Here is a 16,621-nt window from a genome sequence, read left to right on the forward strand (position 1 = left end):
CCGGATACGGAGCTCACTAGGGTGGTTATAGTCGCCTAACCGGGAAGGAAGGGAGGGTTCCCAGGGGTGGTGGTGGGTTGTGGGTTTGCTTGCTTTTCAGGGCGGTTGGTTTTCTTCACGGGGTGTGTGTCATGGGTGGGCAATTGGGGGAATATGCATCTTTTTGAAAATGTCCTCAATAGGCTGGTTCATGCTATGAGGGTTTTTTTTTGTTGTGTTTTTTTTGGGACTTTTTCTATGGATTTGTTTCTTTTCAATGGCTTGTCGAACGCAGGTTTTGATGGAATTTTTATCACGGAATGTTAATGGTCTGCGGGTTCCAGGGAGGACAGCAGAATTTGAGTTTTTAAAAGGGGTGGAGGAGGAGGTGATCATTTTACAGGAAACTCATTTGTTAGAATCAGAATGGAGACAGTATCTTAAAAATATGAGCTGGGTGCGCTTTTGCGCATGTACCAATCAATCTTGTGGGGTTAAGGGGGTGGCTATTCTTGTTAAGAAGTCGGTTTCTTTGAAAGTGGCAAACATTATAAGGGATCCTAAAGGCAGGTGGTTGATTGTGGAGGCTGCTTTACAGGGATATTGGCTCACCATTGTCGGGTATTCTGGGACTAATACGGATGACCCCTCCCCATTTCAAGATCTTTATAGTCATTTACTGGTTGCCAAGTATCCAATATTAGTTGGCAGAGATTTTAATATTTTATTGGAACCGATCTTGGATAAATCTACATTGAGACCTACGGTGAATTCACCTAAAACTCGGTCAAGTATAAAACAGGGTATGCTAGATCTCGGTTTAATAGATATCTGGTGCCAGAAGGGTGGGGCTGGTCCTCAGTTCACTTTTAATGATAAAAAGTACGGCCATCATTCTAGGATTGATTTCTTTCTAATACAGCAGCAGATGAAGAATATGGTGAGAGCAGCGAGTCACGCTCCGGCACACCTCTCAGATCACTCAGCAGTGAGAATGCAGGTTTCCCTCGATATTTCACCAGTTATTTCTAGGTGGACGGTTAATCCGGCCCTTTTTCTGGATGCGTTGATTGTTGAGAGTTTGAGGAGGGATACTAGAGTTTTTTTAACTTAACTATCGATCCACCACACTACAGATGATGTGGGATGCTTATAAAGTGTTCATGAGAGGCAGGCTGGTGGCTTTGGCCACCCATCTCTATAGGGAGGACAATCAACTTAAGCAGCTTGAGTCTCAAGTGGTCACCTTGCAGGAGGCCACCTCAATGGCTGAGGAGAGAAAGCTGGCAGCCCTGAACGCTCAGTTGGAATCGGCCAGATCAAAGCTGGGGTTATATCTTGAGATGAAAGTCGGAAGGACATGGGATTGTAGTAGGTTTGCCCACTATGAATATGGGAAAGGTTGTGGGAAATTTTTAGCCTGGAGAGTTAAATCCGAGCGTTCCAAGAATCATATCTCTGCAATTGGATCAGAGACCACTGGTTCCCTATTTACTACCGAAGCCGAGTTAAAGGAAGTTTTTTTAGGCTTCTTTCAGAATCTTTACACTGAAGATCTGCATTTTTCTGAATCATCAGCAAGTGCTTATTTGGATACTCTCCATCTCCCTCAGTTAACAGAGGAGGGCCAGAAACAACTGGTAAGGGAGATAGATTGTGAGGAGGTGGAGGTAGCAATTCGGAACTTAAAGAAGGGGAAGGCGCCTGGCCCAGATAGCCTGCCTAATGAACTATATTGTAGTCTTTGCAAGGAGTTAGTGTCAATTCTGACAGATTTGTTTAATTTTCTTTTACAGGAAGGGGCGGCTATGCCAAGCTCCTGGGATGAGGCCATCATTAGTCTTCTTTTGGAACCCGGTAAAGATCCGGCCTCTTGTAGTTCATACAGGCCGATATCTTTGCTGAACTCTGACTATAAGCTATATACCTATATTCTGTCTAAAAGGCTTCAGGATATGATTAGCAAGCTAATTCATGAGGATCAGAAAGGTTTCATCAGAGGCAGGCAACTGCATGAGTTGACTCACGACTTATTGGGTGCATTGGATTTGGCGGTGGCTGAAAAGGCCCCTCTGTTTTCACCTTTGATGAGGCCAAAGCTCTTGACCATGTGAATTGGTGTTTTTTGTAATCTGTTATGGAGGGTTTTAAGTTGGGCCCTAAATGTATTGGGGCAATCCAGGCTATTTATAAAGACCCGTCTGCCTGCATTTTAATTAGTCACAGGATTTCTTCTAGGTTTAGGATTGAGAGAGGGACGAGTCAGGGTTGCCCTTTGTCTCCCCTTCTTATTAATCTATATATTGAGCCCTTGGCTGTATCAGTTAGGGCAGATAGTGAGATTTCCCCTTTTCAATGTATGGGTTGGGAATAAAAGGTTGCCTTGTACGCTGATGGCCTCATGATTTACACTGGTCACTTAATGCATGTTTTTTCCAGAATTCTTCAACGCCTAAACGATTTTGGTGCAATGTCAGGCTATTCTGTTAATCCTGAGAGAACTGAAATTGTGTTGGAATACTACATACAATAGCCCTTTGGTTAAGAAGCAGATTAGGTATCTGGGGTTCCAAGTTATTCCAGATCTGAATGAATTAGCAAGGCTTAATTTTGAAAAACTTTGTAAGGAGACACGCGTTTTGCTGAAGACCTGGGCAGGGCTCCCTCTCTCTTTTATAGGAAGAGCCAATGTTTTAAAGATGATTATACTTCCTAAGTTTACTTTTTTGTTCAATGCTATCCCCTTGGAATTTAAAAAGAGGTGGTTTAAAAAATCCAATCTGATTTGACCTCATTCGTATGGTCATCTAGAGGGGTCAGGATTGCTTGGCACAAATTGTGCAGACCTAAGGTAAAGGGGGGATTGCTGCCCCAGATTTTTACAAATACTATCTGGCTTCTCATTTGAAACCTGTGCGGACTTTGCTTCGTGATAGTTCAGAATACACCTTTTTTTTGGGGGGGGGGAAGGGGGTAATGACTCGGGAGCTTCCGGCGGCCGGAAGTTCCTTTTTGTATAAGTTTGGTCATCCCAAATTTTTCAAAAAAATACGATTGAAGCTTCTTAAGGATGCAGCTAGAGTCTGGTGGCTGGTATGGCAAACATTAGGTATTCACTATTATAGTTTCAGGGCCTTTATTTGGGAGTCTCCGGGTACCCCCGAGCTTCTCTTGGATAAGTTGGCTCTTCCATTGAGGAGTGTGACCAGATGGGGACAAATGTTGGAGGGGTGCAAGTTGGTTTCTTGGTCTAGGTTAGGGTAACTTGTAGATTATAGGCTTTCCAGGTTTAAATATGTGCAGTTACTGAGCTGGGTGGCTTCCCTCCAGGAGAAGGGGGTGCCAGGAATAATTGGGAGGAGAGACTATTATTGTGTCGTGTTTCAAAAGAAATCACTATCTGGTGTCAGGCGTTACAAGAAGCCTCAGATGTAGAGGACTTTCTCACCGAGAAGAAATGGGGAAGTGCCCTGCCAGCCCTAGACATAGCACACATCTGGGAGTCTTCAAGCGCAATGCTTTTGTCGGTTACTAGATCAGTTGCTTCGAAAAAGAATCATTTGTTTACAATTCACAGGGTTTATTGGTCTCTCCAGAGGTTATCCGCCTTAGGGAAGACAGACAGAAAGAAATTGTCCACGTTGTGAGGAGTCTAATGCTGATGATGTACATATGTTTTGGAGTTGCCCCAATCTTAAGCTTTTCTGGTCCTCGATTACTGGTTTCCTTAAAGAGGTCATCAGCACTGCGGTGGAAGTGACCATTCCCTTAGTGGTTTTTGGGGCCTCTTCGGGCTCTACATGGGGTTCGAAGCTTTCTAGGTCACACCAGTGTTTGCTGTTTTTACTGATATTGTTGGCTTGAAGACAAATCAGTTTGAACTGGATTAAGTCCACTCCTCCAAATGAATTAGACTGGCTTACATCTGTAAACAAATTTTGTTGTTGTTTAGAACGGATTGGCCCGTTGGGCAACAGAGGTGAACTTTGGGCCATTTGGGAAAACTTACAACAATATGGGGCCACTTCATTTACAGTCCAATGATTATTATCACCTCTCATTATGCCTCTCCCCACCCCATACACTCCTCCCTTCGGGGGCTGGGATTGACATGCCTTGAGCAAAGGTTTTACCTGGGAGAGGTGAATAGCTGTGTTCGTCTGGGTTTGATTCTTTTATATGGGATCACCTTTAATGGACGCAGGTTGATGACCCTCGTGCAAAGAGGTGGGAAAGCCTATGAGGACAAAAAAAAAAATATATCATTTCTACAACTTAATTTATACCCTGTGCCCCATCCTAGTGGGCTACAATAGGTAAATATTAATATTTAAAAGGGAGTTTTTTTACATGTCAAAAGGATTTATTTTAACAGTCATATTGCAGTTTTTACGCTGCTACAGTCAGACTAACTAAAATGGTAGCCCAGAAGCCATATTTGCACTTCAACTGTAGTGGATGGTAGGATAGGTGCTGCAGACAACTAGTGCTTTTAACTGGAGTATAATGATTTGACCATGTTAAGAGTGAGCACAGGCACTTAACTAATGGTTAGCAGGGGTGAAATACAGAGACTCTAAAGTATGCAAATATTTTTTATTTCACACTAACAGTGACACTTGATTGGCCTCACTGGTTTATTGGAGTTCTATTACAGGTCAAATCAGAGGCCTGATTGGCTTTAATAGAGCCACATTTGAAGTCAACTTATTGACCCCTTGGACTATAATTGAGTCATATTGTAGGTCAGCCCCACGTACTTAGTTATTTAATAGCCTCTTTTCAGGCCAACTCAGTGGCACAACTGATTTTAATCAGGTCATATTCCAAGTCTAACACCTCGGCGTCATGCCCAAACCCGTTTTCTTTCCCGCTAAATCACTGTTTTCCACTATTGGATGCATTTTGAAAATATTATCTCGCATCACAAAATTTGTCTGAACTGCACCATTCCAACTGTTTTTGCTATAAAATATTAAACAAAAACCTATTCTCTGATTACAGTATAGGATTGCAGGCTCTGGCTATTTCACAACGCGACGGGGGCAATGCATTAGTCTTGGGTATCTCATTCTACTTTGCTCCCTCTCAAAGCCATTCTGGATGTGGTAGCTTGCCTCATCAAAATTACAAAACAGGTTAGAACTTATTCCCCCAACTTTGAGAGAGCTGCACTAGCTTCTTGTGGATTCCATATGTTAAAATGGCATGAAGTATACACAGTGCTACAACTAGGCCTTTCTTGATACCCAACTAACATACTGGCCATTTCGCGCCACAAGCAAATGCAGACTCCTGGAGGTTCCAAAAACCTAAGCGACCAAGACTTTTAAACAATTATTCTGTTGCTAAACTGTCTGTTGCGATCCTGGTAAGCTAAAAGTTGCACATTGTTCTTCCTCCATTTCTCAACACTAACACTTGGAGTAATATGGAAGTTTGAATGTGGACAATTGCCCAGGGGCGGCTCCTTCAATGGAGGAGTGTTGCCCCCACTGGCTAAGAGCCTGCAGCAGAAAAATAAAATGATACTTCAATATCATTTTATTTTTCTGCTGCTGGCTCAGTATGTGAAGGGAGGGGTGGGGCTGGGCCATGGAAGGATTGGGGGATGGAGGGTGTGAGGATTCGCGTGCACATGTGTTTGGACGGCCGGCCAAACGCATGCAGATTTGAGTTTCTCCAGCCTGGCTGTGTACACATCTGGGCTAGAGAAACTGCACAGGCCCCAGGGTTGTGCCTGAGTGGCAGTCACCGCCGCTCAGACCAATCCTGATGATGCTTTCATGCTAGGTTTAGCATCGAAGCAGCACCAGGATTGCTGGGGAGCCTCTTGTGGTGTCCCAGCAGAAGCTGGGACTCTTGAACAGGAAAGAAGGTAGAGCGAGGCGGCACGAGACAGCAGTGGTGAACAGTAAGTTTAAAATAAATAAATAATAATTATAAACTTATTTGTGCCCCCTCCCTTCTGTGCTTGTTTTCCAGGAAAGCTTTGCCTTAACACATGAAACGCTATACCTTGCTGTCAAGATACTAGACCACTACCTCTGCAACCATCTCTGCTTGAGAAAAGAATTGCAGCTGCTTGGAATCACTTCTGTATTAATCGCTGCTAAATTTGTGGTAAAGTTGTTATGACTTCTATTTTTTCTTGAATGAAGTATAACCAACCAATTGACAGCTGACTGCAGACAAACGTGCTCTAGGAATACCTTTAAAATAAATGTATTGAAATGACTATTGATTGTTGTTGGCGAATCTTCCTTTGCAAAATCCTCTTTTCCTTTCACTCTTGTCTGAAGATTTTCTCAGTGGTAATGATTAAGACATGGAGATGCATTAAAACGTGATCCTATATAGAAATTCTCTAGTCAGATTCCCTTTTGAACCATCCTATGCACAATTGTGCTCTCCCTATTTGTACTCGACCCCTAGTACTATGCATTTTTGTTTATAAGTAAACACATTCAATACATTCAAATAAGAGGGCCAGTCCTGCGTATTGTCTTGTTTTTTAGCTAAAAAAGAGGTTTATTTTCAACCACACCTTACTTCCTGTGAAGTGGCTTCTCAAAGGCACTACACTGCACCATGATGTCTTCGAGTTCATGCTACATTCTTTGTCCATAAAAATATTTCTATTATCACTTTGTCATGTGCACATTTCAGAGTTGATGGCATGTACCTGCTGCTACCCATCTGCTGAACTTGGAATACATTGCTGCACATGATGGCAGTCATTTGAAGAAAGCACCTATGTTTGTCCTGGCTCCACCTTAGAATACCCATTAACAGTACTGACTGCGAATGACAAGTTGCTTCTCAACACGTTCTAGTAAGATCAATTTAGGGTTGTATTAGTGACTACAATGCTCTATATTATCTGCAGCAGTATCCACACAGTTTGAGAGTAGATGTATGCAACATTATTATACTAGCAAACAATACTCCTTTCTGTTTTTCAATTGGAATTACACCTATTGAGCGATGCATGTGTTTGTAAAGCTCAAACCTCGTAACAGAGCTTTGAACACGGAGAAGAGTCCAAGATCACAATTTAGGATCCTTTTGAAGAAAGACTTATCAAATCTATAGAAAACCATATTGAAACATTTACTGCACGATTCCAGTGTTTTGACTGACTAAAACCTGGATAGTTCAGCTTGGAGGAATAAAGTTACAGTACAGGGAATGGCCACTTGCATGAAATAGAAAAAGCCCACAAGTGGAAAAGTTTAGAATGGAGGGGTCCAAACCTAAGTATTTTAGGTGGAATAGTGAGCCTGGGAGGATACCATGAATTAACCTGTTATAGAAAGCAGGGCTTGCTTTTTAAAATGCGCAAAGGGTCATACAGACAGTGTATGTTTGAACCTCCCAGTTTGAACCTTCAAGTGACTGGTAATCATGTATGCATAACAAGAAATCCTAAAAGATGTGTTGATCCTTTTAGACCAGATGAATTCACAGGGATTGGCAGATGTATTGATTTTTCTAGATGTTGAAGCTCTATACAGCAGTATACCCCAGGATGCTACGCTGTCTATGGTGGAAGATATGCTTCTCCTAGGCACATGGAATTATAATACCCCCACACATTGTGGTTGACTGCCACACCAGCCCTGAAAGAGTACTTCTTTGAATTTGAGAACCAATTACACCACCAAATATGAGGGATTTCGATGGGCAGTACTTTTGCCACAAGTTTGGCTTCTTTGTACATGTATGCCTTTGAGAAACAACACATTCTAGACCCTGTTAGTCCATTCGCCACGAACATCAAGTTGTGGCGTAGATATATTGATGATATATTGAAAGTCTGGCAAGGCAACGAAGAGAAAGAACCTGATTGCTTGGATTAATGGTCTAGATCAACATCTTCACTTTACTGCCACGGGGTCCAACAGAGAGGTCTCCTTTTTGGACCTCCGGATCACCTTAAAAGAAGGAACTCTCTATTCATCTGTCTTTCAGAAGACTACAGACAGGAATAGTTTACTCCTGTTTGGTAGTCACCATCCTCGTGTCCTCCGGATGAATCTACCTTATGGGCATTTTTTGAGGCTCATACACAATTGCAGTGAGTCCACTGATTTTGACACACGTGCATACAACTCTAGTCTGAAGCTACAGAACCAACATTATCCACCACATTTGATCAATCCAGCCAGAAAAAGAGCAAGGAATACCCAGAGAGACTCATTACTGATGACCTTACCTAAACCTGATCAAACAGATTAATTTGCGCTATTACTTACACACCCCTCTCGAACCAAGTAAAGAAGATCATAAACAAGAGGTGGCCTGTTTTGATGAGTACAGGCGACAACCTACACTGGCCTTTATTTGCTTTCAAAAGAATCAAGGGCATTAAAGACTCTTTGGTCCACACACTTTCAAGGAACATAACATTAAACAATAACCCTATGAAGGTAGCTAGCGGGAATCTACCTCCTGTGTGAGGCCATCATCCTTGTGGGCATTGCAATATAACCCTTATCCTTGAACATAACATCAGTGGAATTAGGAGAAACGGGGACCTGGTATCTCTATAAACATTCAAACTGACGCACACACAATTGTGTATTATTGATCAAGTGTGTGTGCCATCTCCTGTAAGGAGTAATGACCACAAGAATGATTAAAACATGCATCAATAAGCATTGCAGCACAATCAGATGTCACTAAACTACCACCAAACTCTGTGCCCACTTTGTAGAACAGCACCATTCTCCTAATGATCTCAAATGGTTGATCCTAGAAACGGTGAAGGACTCCCATATGATATCAAAAAACTGTTTGAGAAAGAACAGAGGTGGCTCTTTAGGTTACAGACCCATATCCGTGGGTTAAATGATGAGATACCGTGGTCAGAATTCTAGAACAGGAAGTAGGAATGATGACCTCCTTCCCTGAAGTTTAGCACAGTATAGAGGATGAACAATTACCTTAACTAGATACCATGACCATAATTGCATCCTACTAAATGATTAGGAAGCATGCGATTGGGTTCACTGTGACCCTGTTGTTGTTGTTATTGTTATTGTTGTTATTATTATTATTATTATTATATTTTTAGTTTCATATATTCTAAGACGGCTGCCACTTTCCTCTTGAAAATCTACCTATGCAGAGTCCTTTTTCAGTTTCCCTCCCCAGCAGGAACACACTCTAAGAGGGCCACCACTTTTTAGTTCACCTTTCTTTTGGGTTCTTTTTTTTTGTGTCCATCAATTTCCTAGTCCCCGACTACATGGGGTTAAATGCCAGCACTTCCTAACTCCGAATAATTCCAGAGAGCTTGGACGACTCGGTAGGTCAGACTGACCATGGTGCTCTTCAGTACCGCTTAGGCATACCTATGAGAGCATACCTAAATAATTTATTTCTCATGTATTTCACAACCATGGTTATCAGATTGTCTTGATAGAAGAGCAGCCAGCATCCAGCCGATCCTCAAGGGGCTAATGTATCTGACCTCAGAGGGTACGTATAATTCATGGGGTGATGCCCCTCCTCTGCTTCAGCATGAGCACATGGTCACTTTGCCCCACGTCATGCATGAGTGTGGCTTGTCATTTTCACATACACCTGAAACACGTGCTTTATGAGGGTGGAAAATGTGGCCACTACTATGTGCCCATTGAGTGTTGTTTTTACCTTTATATAACTTTGTTGTTTGGTTGGGTCTCAACATTCAGATTATGATTCCAATGTAAGATTTCTGTCTAATCTTACTTAGGCAATAGGGGTGGAGTTTTTTTATTTTTTTTTATTTTTTATATATATATATATATATATATATATATATATATATATATATATATATATATATATATATATATATATATATATATATATATATATATATATATTCTTAGTGAGGGTTAGGCACAACAACCGGTCCTAAAGAATCGCCACCTGACCCCTGTGACTGTATTCGGCGAAAAACATGTAGACCATGACTAGCAGTTCTGTATTGTAGGGAAAACCAACTGTAGGAGGCTGGACTGGCTTGTAGTGAGTACCAAGGGGTACTTGCACCTTGCACCAGGCCCAGTTATCCCTTATTAGTGTATAGGGTGTCTAGCAGCTTAGGCTGATAGATAATGGTAGCTTAGCAGAGCAGCTTAGGCTGAACTAGGAGACGTGTGAAGCTACTACAGTACCACCTAGTGTCATATGCACAATATCATAAGAAAACACAATACACAGTTATACTAAAAATAAAGGTACTTTATTTTTATGACAATATGCCAAAGTATCTTAGAGTGTACCCTCAGTGAGAGGATAGGAAATATACACAAGATATATATACACAATAGCAAAAATATGCAGTATAGTCTTAGAAAACAGTGCAAACAATGTATAGTTACAATAGGATGCAATGGGGAAACATAGGGATAGGGGCAACACAAACCATATACTCCAAAAGTGGAATGCGAACCACAAATGGACCCCAAACCTATGTGACCTTGTAGAGGGTCGCTGGGACTATTAGAAAATAGTGAGAGTTGGAAAAATAACCCTCCCCAAGACCCTGAAAAGTGAGTGCAAAGTGCACTAAAGTTCCCCTAAGGACAAAGAAGTCGTGTTAGAGGAATAATGCAGGAAAGACACAAACCAGCAATGCAACAACTGTGGATTTCCAATCTAGGGTACCTGTGGAACAAGGGGACCAAGTCCAAAAGTCACAAGCAAGTCGGAGATGGGCAGATGCCCAGGAAATGCCAGCTGCGGGTGCAAAGAAGCTTCTACTGGGCAGAAGAAGCTGGGGTTTCTGCAGGAACGAAAGGGGCTAGAGACTTCCCCTTTGGTGGACGGATCCCTCTCGCCGTGGAGAGTCGTGCAGAAGTGTTTTCCCGCCGAAAGAACGCCAACAAGCCTTGCTAGCTGCAAATCGTGCGGTTAGCGTTTTTGGACGCTGCTGTGGCCCTGGAGGGACCAGGAGGTCGCAAATTGGACCAGCAGAGAGAGGGGACGTCGAGCAAGACAAGGAGCCCTCTCTGAAGCCGGTAGCACCCGGAGAAGTGCCAGAAACAGGCACTACGAGGATGCGTGAAACGGTGCTCGCCGAAGTTGCACAAAGGAGTCCCACGTCGCCGGAGACCAACTTAGAAAGTTGTGCAATGCAGGTTAGAGTGCCGTGGACCCAGGCTTGGCTGTGCACAAAGGATTTCCGCCGGAAGTGCACAGGGGCCGGAGTAGCTGCAAAAGTCGCGGTTCCCAGCAATGCAGCCCAGCGAGGTGAGGCAAGGACTTACCTCCACCAAACTTGGACTGAAGAGTCACTGGACTGTGGGGGTCACTTGGACAGAGCCGCTGGATTCGAGGGACCTCGCTCGTCGTGCTGAGAGGAGACCCAAGGGACCGGTAATGCAGCTTTTTGGTGCCTGCGGTTGCAGGGGGAAGATTCCGTCGATCCACGGGAGATTTCTTCGGAGCTTCTGGTGCAGAGAGGAGGCAGGCTACCCCCACAGCATGCACAAGCAGGAAAACAGTTGAGAAGGCGGCAGGATCAGCGTTACAGAGTTGCAGTAGTCGTCTTTGCTACTATGTTGCAGGTTTGCAGGCTTCCAGCACGGTCAGCAGTCGATTCCTTGGCAGAAGGTGAAGAGAGAGATGCAGAGGAACTCGGATGAGCTCTTGCATTCGTTATCTAAAGTTTCCCCAGAGACAGAGACCCTAAATAGCCAGAAAAGAGGGTTTGGCTACCTAGGAGAGAGGATAGGCTACTAACACCTGAAGGAGCCTATCAGCAGGAGTCTCTGACGTCACCTGGTGGCACTGGCCACTCAGAGCAGCCCAGTGTGCCAGCAGCACCTCTGTTTCCAAGATGGCAGAGGTCTGGAGCACACTGGAGGAGCTCTGGACACCTCCCAGGGGAGGTGCAGGTCAGGGGAGTGGTCACTCCCCTTTCCTTTGTCCAGTTTCGCGCCAGAGCAGGGGCTAAGGGGTCCCCTGAACCGGTGTAGACTGGCTTATGCAGAATTGGGCACATCTGTGCCCAACAAAGCATTTCCAGAGGCTGGGGGAGGCTACTCCTCCCCTGCCTTCACACCATTTTCCAAAGGGAGAGGGTGTCACACCCTCTCTCAGAGGAAGTTCTTTGTTCTGCCATCCTGGGCCAGGCCTGGCTGGACCCCAGGAGGGCAGATGCCTGTCTGAGGGGTTGGCAGCAGCAGCAGCTGCAGTGAAACCCCAGGAAGGGCAGTTTGGCAGTACCAGGGTCTGTGCTACAGACCACTGGGATCATGGGATTGTGCCAACTATGCCAGGATGGTATAGAGGGGGCAATTCCATGATCATAGACATGTTACATGGCCATATTCGGAGTTACCATTGTGAAGCTACATATAGGTAGTGACCTATATGTAGTGCACGCGTGTAATGGTGGCCCCGCACTCACAAAGTTCAGGGAATTGGCTCTGAACAATGTGGGGGCACCTTGGCTAGTGGCAGGGTGCCCTCACACTAAGTAACTTTGCACCTAACCTTTACCAGGTAAAGGTTAGACATATAGGTGGCTTATAAGTTACTTAAGTGCAGTGTAACATGGCTGTGAAATAACGTGGACGTTATTTCACTCAGGCTGCTGTGGCAGGCCTGTGTAAGAATTGTCAGAGCTCCCTATGGGTGGCAAAAGAAATGCTGCAGCCCATAGGGATCTCCTGGAACCCCAATACCCTGGGTACCTCAGTACCATATACTAGGGAATTATAAGGGTGTTCCAGTAAGCCAATGTAAATTGGTAAAAATGGTCACTAGCCTGTTAGTGACAATTTGGAAAGAAATGAGAGAGCATAACCACGGAGGTTCTGATTAGCAGAGCCTCAGTGAGACAGTTAGGCACCACACAGGGACCACATACATATAGGCCACAAACTTATGAGCACTGGGGTCCTGACTAGCAGGGTCCCAGTGACACATAACAAACATACTGAAAACATAGGGTTTTCACTATGAGCACTGGGCCCTGGCTAGCAGGATCCCAGTGAGACAGTGAAAACACCCTGACATACACTCACAAACAGGCCAAAAGTGGGGGGTTACAAGGCTAGAAAGAGGCTACTTTCTCACACCAACACACAGTTCCATAATATCTAAATCTCTAATTAGAGTGATAGACATACATTTAGTTGTTGGTAGGGAACCAGATCATTGTTTTCTGTACTTCCCCCTTTTTTTGTTTTTTAACCTTGGCAGGGGTGCCAGGTTGTATTAAAGATAGTTTTCTTGGGCACCCTTAGCCAATTTTAGCAGTTTTCCCAGCCTCTCTCACATCCACTCACTACAGGCATGTTTTCTTAAAGATCTCGGGCAAAGAGCCCTCTAATAGGGCCCGTCGGGCATTGCAGTACTGACCTGACGAGGAACATGGCCGGATGATGCATGTCACCCAATGGTGAGTGAGGGATATTGTACCTGTAAGACTACTGCATGTGGTGACTGAAAAGATCCCCTACCATAATTGGTAGAATGGAGTCTGTTCTCTTGGAACAGTGCATCTATTTCCGTTATAGGTTCATTTAGGGATCTTGATGCACTGAGCCACATAATTCCCCCTAGTGTTTTATCTCTAAAATGTTTTTGGTACAGTTTATGGGCACTAAAACCCTCCAGTTAACTCCATGAATGCCACCACCGTACATCTGCACACTATAGGGCACTCATGACTACTGTTGGCAGGATCCCACCTAGGATGCAGCAGAGCCTCATCAGACAGCAATAACCCGCTTATCCTGTAGACGTGCATGACCGTAGATCTACTGCAATGCATGGACACTCACACTCTCTCTCACCCCTTCAAAGGTGAGGGTAGATCTTTTGGAGGTAACAAAGAGGGGGCCCTGTAACAGACAGCTACCTGCAGCATCTCCTGTTTACCTTCTGTTCCTCCGTTGCTACACCTCACCCTCCTGACACCCGTAGAATTATCCACCAAGCACGGAGGATGACAGCCAGACCCAAAAGGCTTTCGCTGCACAGCATGTCGACACAGAGAAAAGCAGCCCGCCAACTCCTATTCTCTTAGGTGACGCATTGCACACAGCCACCTGTGAAGCACCCACTGAACACACCTGGCACCACCTTGAAGACCCTCCTTAAGGAAATCTGCCATTGGCTCTTCCCTTATTGCCATGGATGACAAAATGGTCCTAGTGACTGAGGTACAATTGGTCAGAAAGGAGGTGTTTTCCTTCCACACTAGCATGGACATGGTAGACTGCAGATTGGATGATGTAGAGGGCTGCTATGACTGGCTACTGGATTGGGCCGGGACTTTGACTTCCTACACCAGAAAGTGACAGATTTGGAAGATTGAGTAAGAGACAACTTCAGGACATATGGTGTTCCTGATAGAGTGGAGAAAGCCGACATGGTAGGCTACCTCAAGCTATTGCTGCCGGACCTGTTGCACCTCCAACTGCAAAAACCATTGGATCTACAACGGGGACACCAGCCTGCTCCCGCCCACCTCCCCGCTGAGCCTCAAAGCCCAATTTCCAATGACCGGTCATTGCATGCACCTTCTGCCACCAGAATTCGAGGCACATCCTATCTGCTGCCAGGCGCAGCACAGCACCCCTTCTTTTTGATGGTAACCACATCTCCTTTGCCACACATTTTTCCAGTTACCAACTCCAAACACAAGCAATTCCTGGCACTCTGCCTGCGCCTGCAGTGCAACAGCCTCAAGTACTGACTCATGGAACCAGTGTGGATGATAACTATCAATGGTTCCATAAGAAGCTTTTCACACATTGGAGACCTTGAACTTTTTCTGGACTCACTGGGCAACCCTGCTATGGACAATGTTATAGATGGTGTGTCAGCACTGACCTTTTCCACCCTGAGGGGATTGCCTCCCCCATGGAAAGCGTAGTACCAGCCCTGCTACATCTACATTGGAGGACCACTATGGAGAAGTGTGATAGAGATGGCCACTGTCAAATTGTGGATGCGCTTAACAAAGACCGAGATAGACAAATTCAGATCACCATTGAAGCAGGGGAGGCAGCTGCTATCAATAATGCAAAGACATATCTTTTGTTCTGTGATGACTCTCTCTCGTTCTGCTCCATGCTGATGTCACGTCATATCTTTTTTCCTGCTTCTCTTCTTGGCTTACCGCAGCCACTGTCCCAATGTCTCAATAGCTGCCCCTCTCCCATTGCAGTCCCATGCCGCCCCAACCAGACCACCTCTGAAGGAAGTCTGTGGCCCCTTACCACCCCCTCCTGGGTGACTTGTCTCAGGCAGAACCACTCTGACTACATGCAGGGGCCATATCTGTGACCTTGGTTGCATCGCAGACTAATGGTGACCTACGACTCTTCCTACTCACCTCATCTGTGCATACTTGGAGCCCCCTCACCCACACCTCAAAATGTTCCCCTCTCCTTGATGTGACTGGCAGCACTAGCAGAGGTTGGCCCATATCCATTGCACTCTCTGCTACCGTATTTACTGCAGAACAGCTGGATGTTCCCAGCAAGTGCCATTGGTGCAGACCCAAGCCCATCCCCAAAGTCAAGACCCCATCACACTAGGATCCTCATAGAATTAATCCTACCCCAGTTGAATACTCTCCCTGCATGTCCCTCGCCCCCCCCCCGCCACCACCACCTAGCCCACCTGTTGCAACAGGGACTTGCCTCCCAGCATCCCTACAGGACACATCCCGCCCACTCCCCCCTTCAGCCTTCACCCAAAGAGTAATCACTGCACTCAAAATTACTGCCCTCATACTAGGGAACACCACATGGTCACTACTACTACTACTGTAGTATGCTATACACCAGCCTTACCTTGCTCTCCGTGAATGTTAATGGTATGTCTCACTACATCAAGCGCAAAAAGATTCTACACACCAAACGAGTAGACATGGCATTACTACAGGAGACCCACCTATCTCAAGCTGAATCAGTGAAACTCAAATGGGAATTTGTGGGCACAGTCAGTAGCAGTAGAATGATTATAGACCACAACACCCCCTGTCCCACATATACAGCTCCAAGAAATGTGGGTTAGCTATGCTACTAAGGAAATCCTTACCATGTAAAATGTTTGACATGGTCAGATGAAAAAGGGCCTGGTTGCTGGCATGGCTATGAATTGTAGATGTAACTATAGTAGTTGTCACGCTATACGTGCTCCCACTGCCAGCAAATCCAATTTCCTACCTCTCCTCTCCAGGCTTCTGTCCCACCTTGGCAGAATAGCGGTGCTGGTTTGTGGACATTGGAACCTGCCACCATACTCATCTTGGCAGGATATGCAGGGTCAACGCACACCATAGGCAGTGTAGGGCTCTATTTGGGGACCTGGTGGCCGATCATGCACTAGTGGAAGTGGTGCAACTACTGTATCCAAGGGACCAATGATATACATTCCTCTTCTGCCCACACTGAACTAGGTCCCAGATCACTTACTTCATGATTTATGACCAGCTTCCACCACACATCACCAGTTGCAACATTCTGGAGACAGGCTTTGCTGAGCACAGACTGGAATTTCTCAGGCTTGACATATGTGACGCAAAACTCCTGTTTGAGCATGAAAGCCTTCATCTATCGCCAATTACACAACCACACACAGTCCTAACTTTCTCACAATGAGGGCTCTGTGCCCTCCCATA

The 16,621-nt window shown here is 45.0% G+C and overlaps 1 protein-coding gene across 5 annotated transcripts in view; it reads left to right on the top strand.

Moving 5' to 3' along the window:
• The window catches only part of LOC138265575 (G2/mitotic-specific cyclin-B3-like), a 248,864-nt gene that overhangs the window by 136,095 nt on the left and 96,148 nt on the right, over positions 1–16,621 (top strand). For all 5 annotated transcript variants that reach the window (XM_069213402.1, XM_069213405.1, XM_069213406.1 and 2 more), the window contains exon 8: positions 5,965–6,102. In XM_069213402.1, the coding sequence (XP_069069503.1) occupies positions 5,965–6,102 (138 nt within the window). The remainder of the gene's footprint in view (positions 1–5,964; positions 6,103–16,621) is intronic.

Source organism: Pleurodeles waltl, chromosome 11 (assembly GCF_031143425.1).
Source record: "Pleurodeles waltl isolate 20211129_DDA chromosome 11, aPleWal1.hap1.20221129, whole genome shotgun sequence".
Classification (NCBI taxonomy): Eukaryota; Metazoa; Chordata; class Amphibia; order Caudata; family Salamandridae; genus Pleurodeles; species Pleurodeles waltl.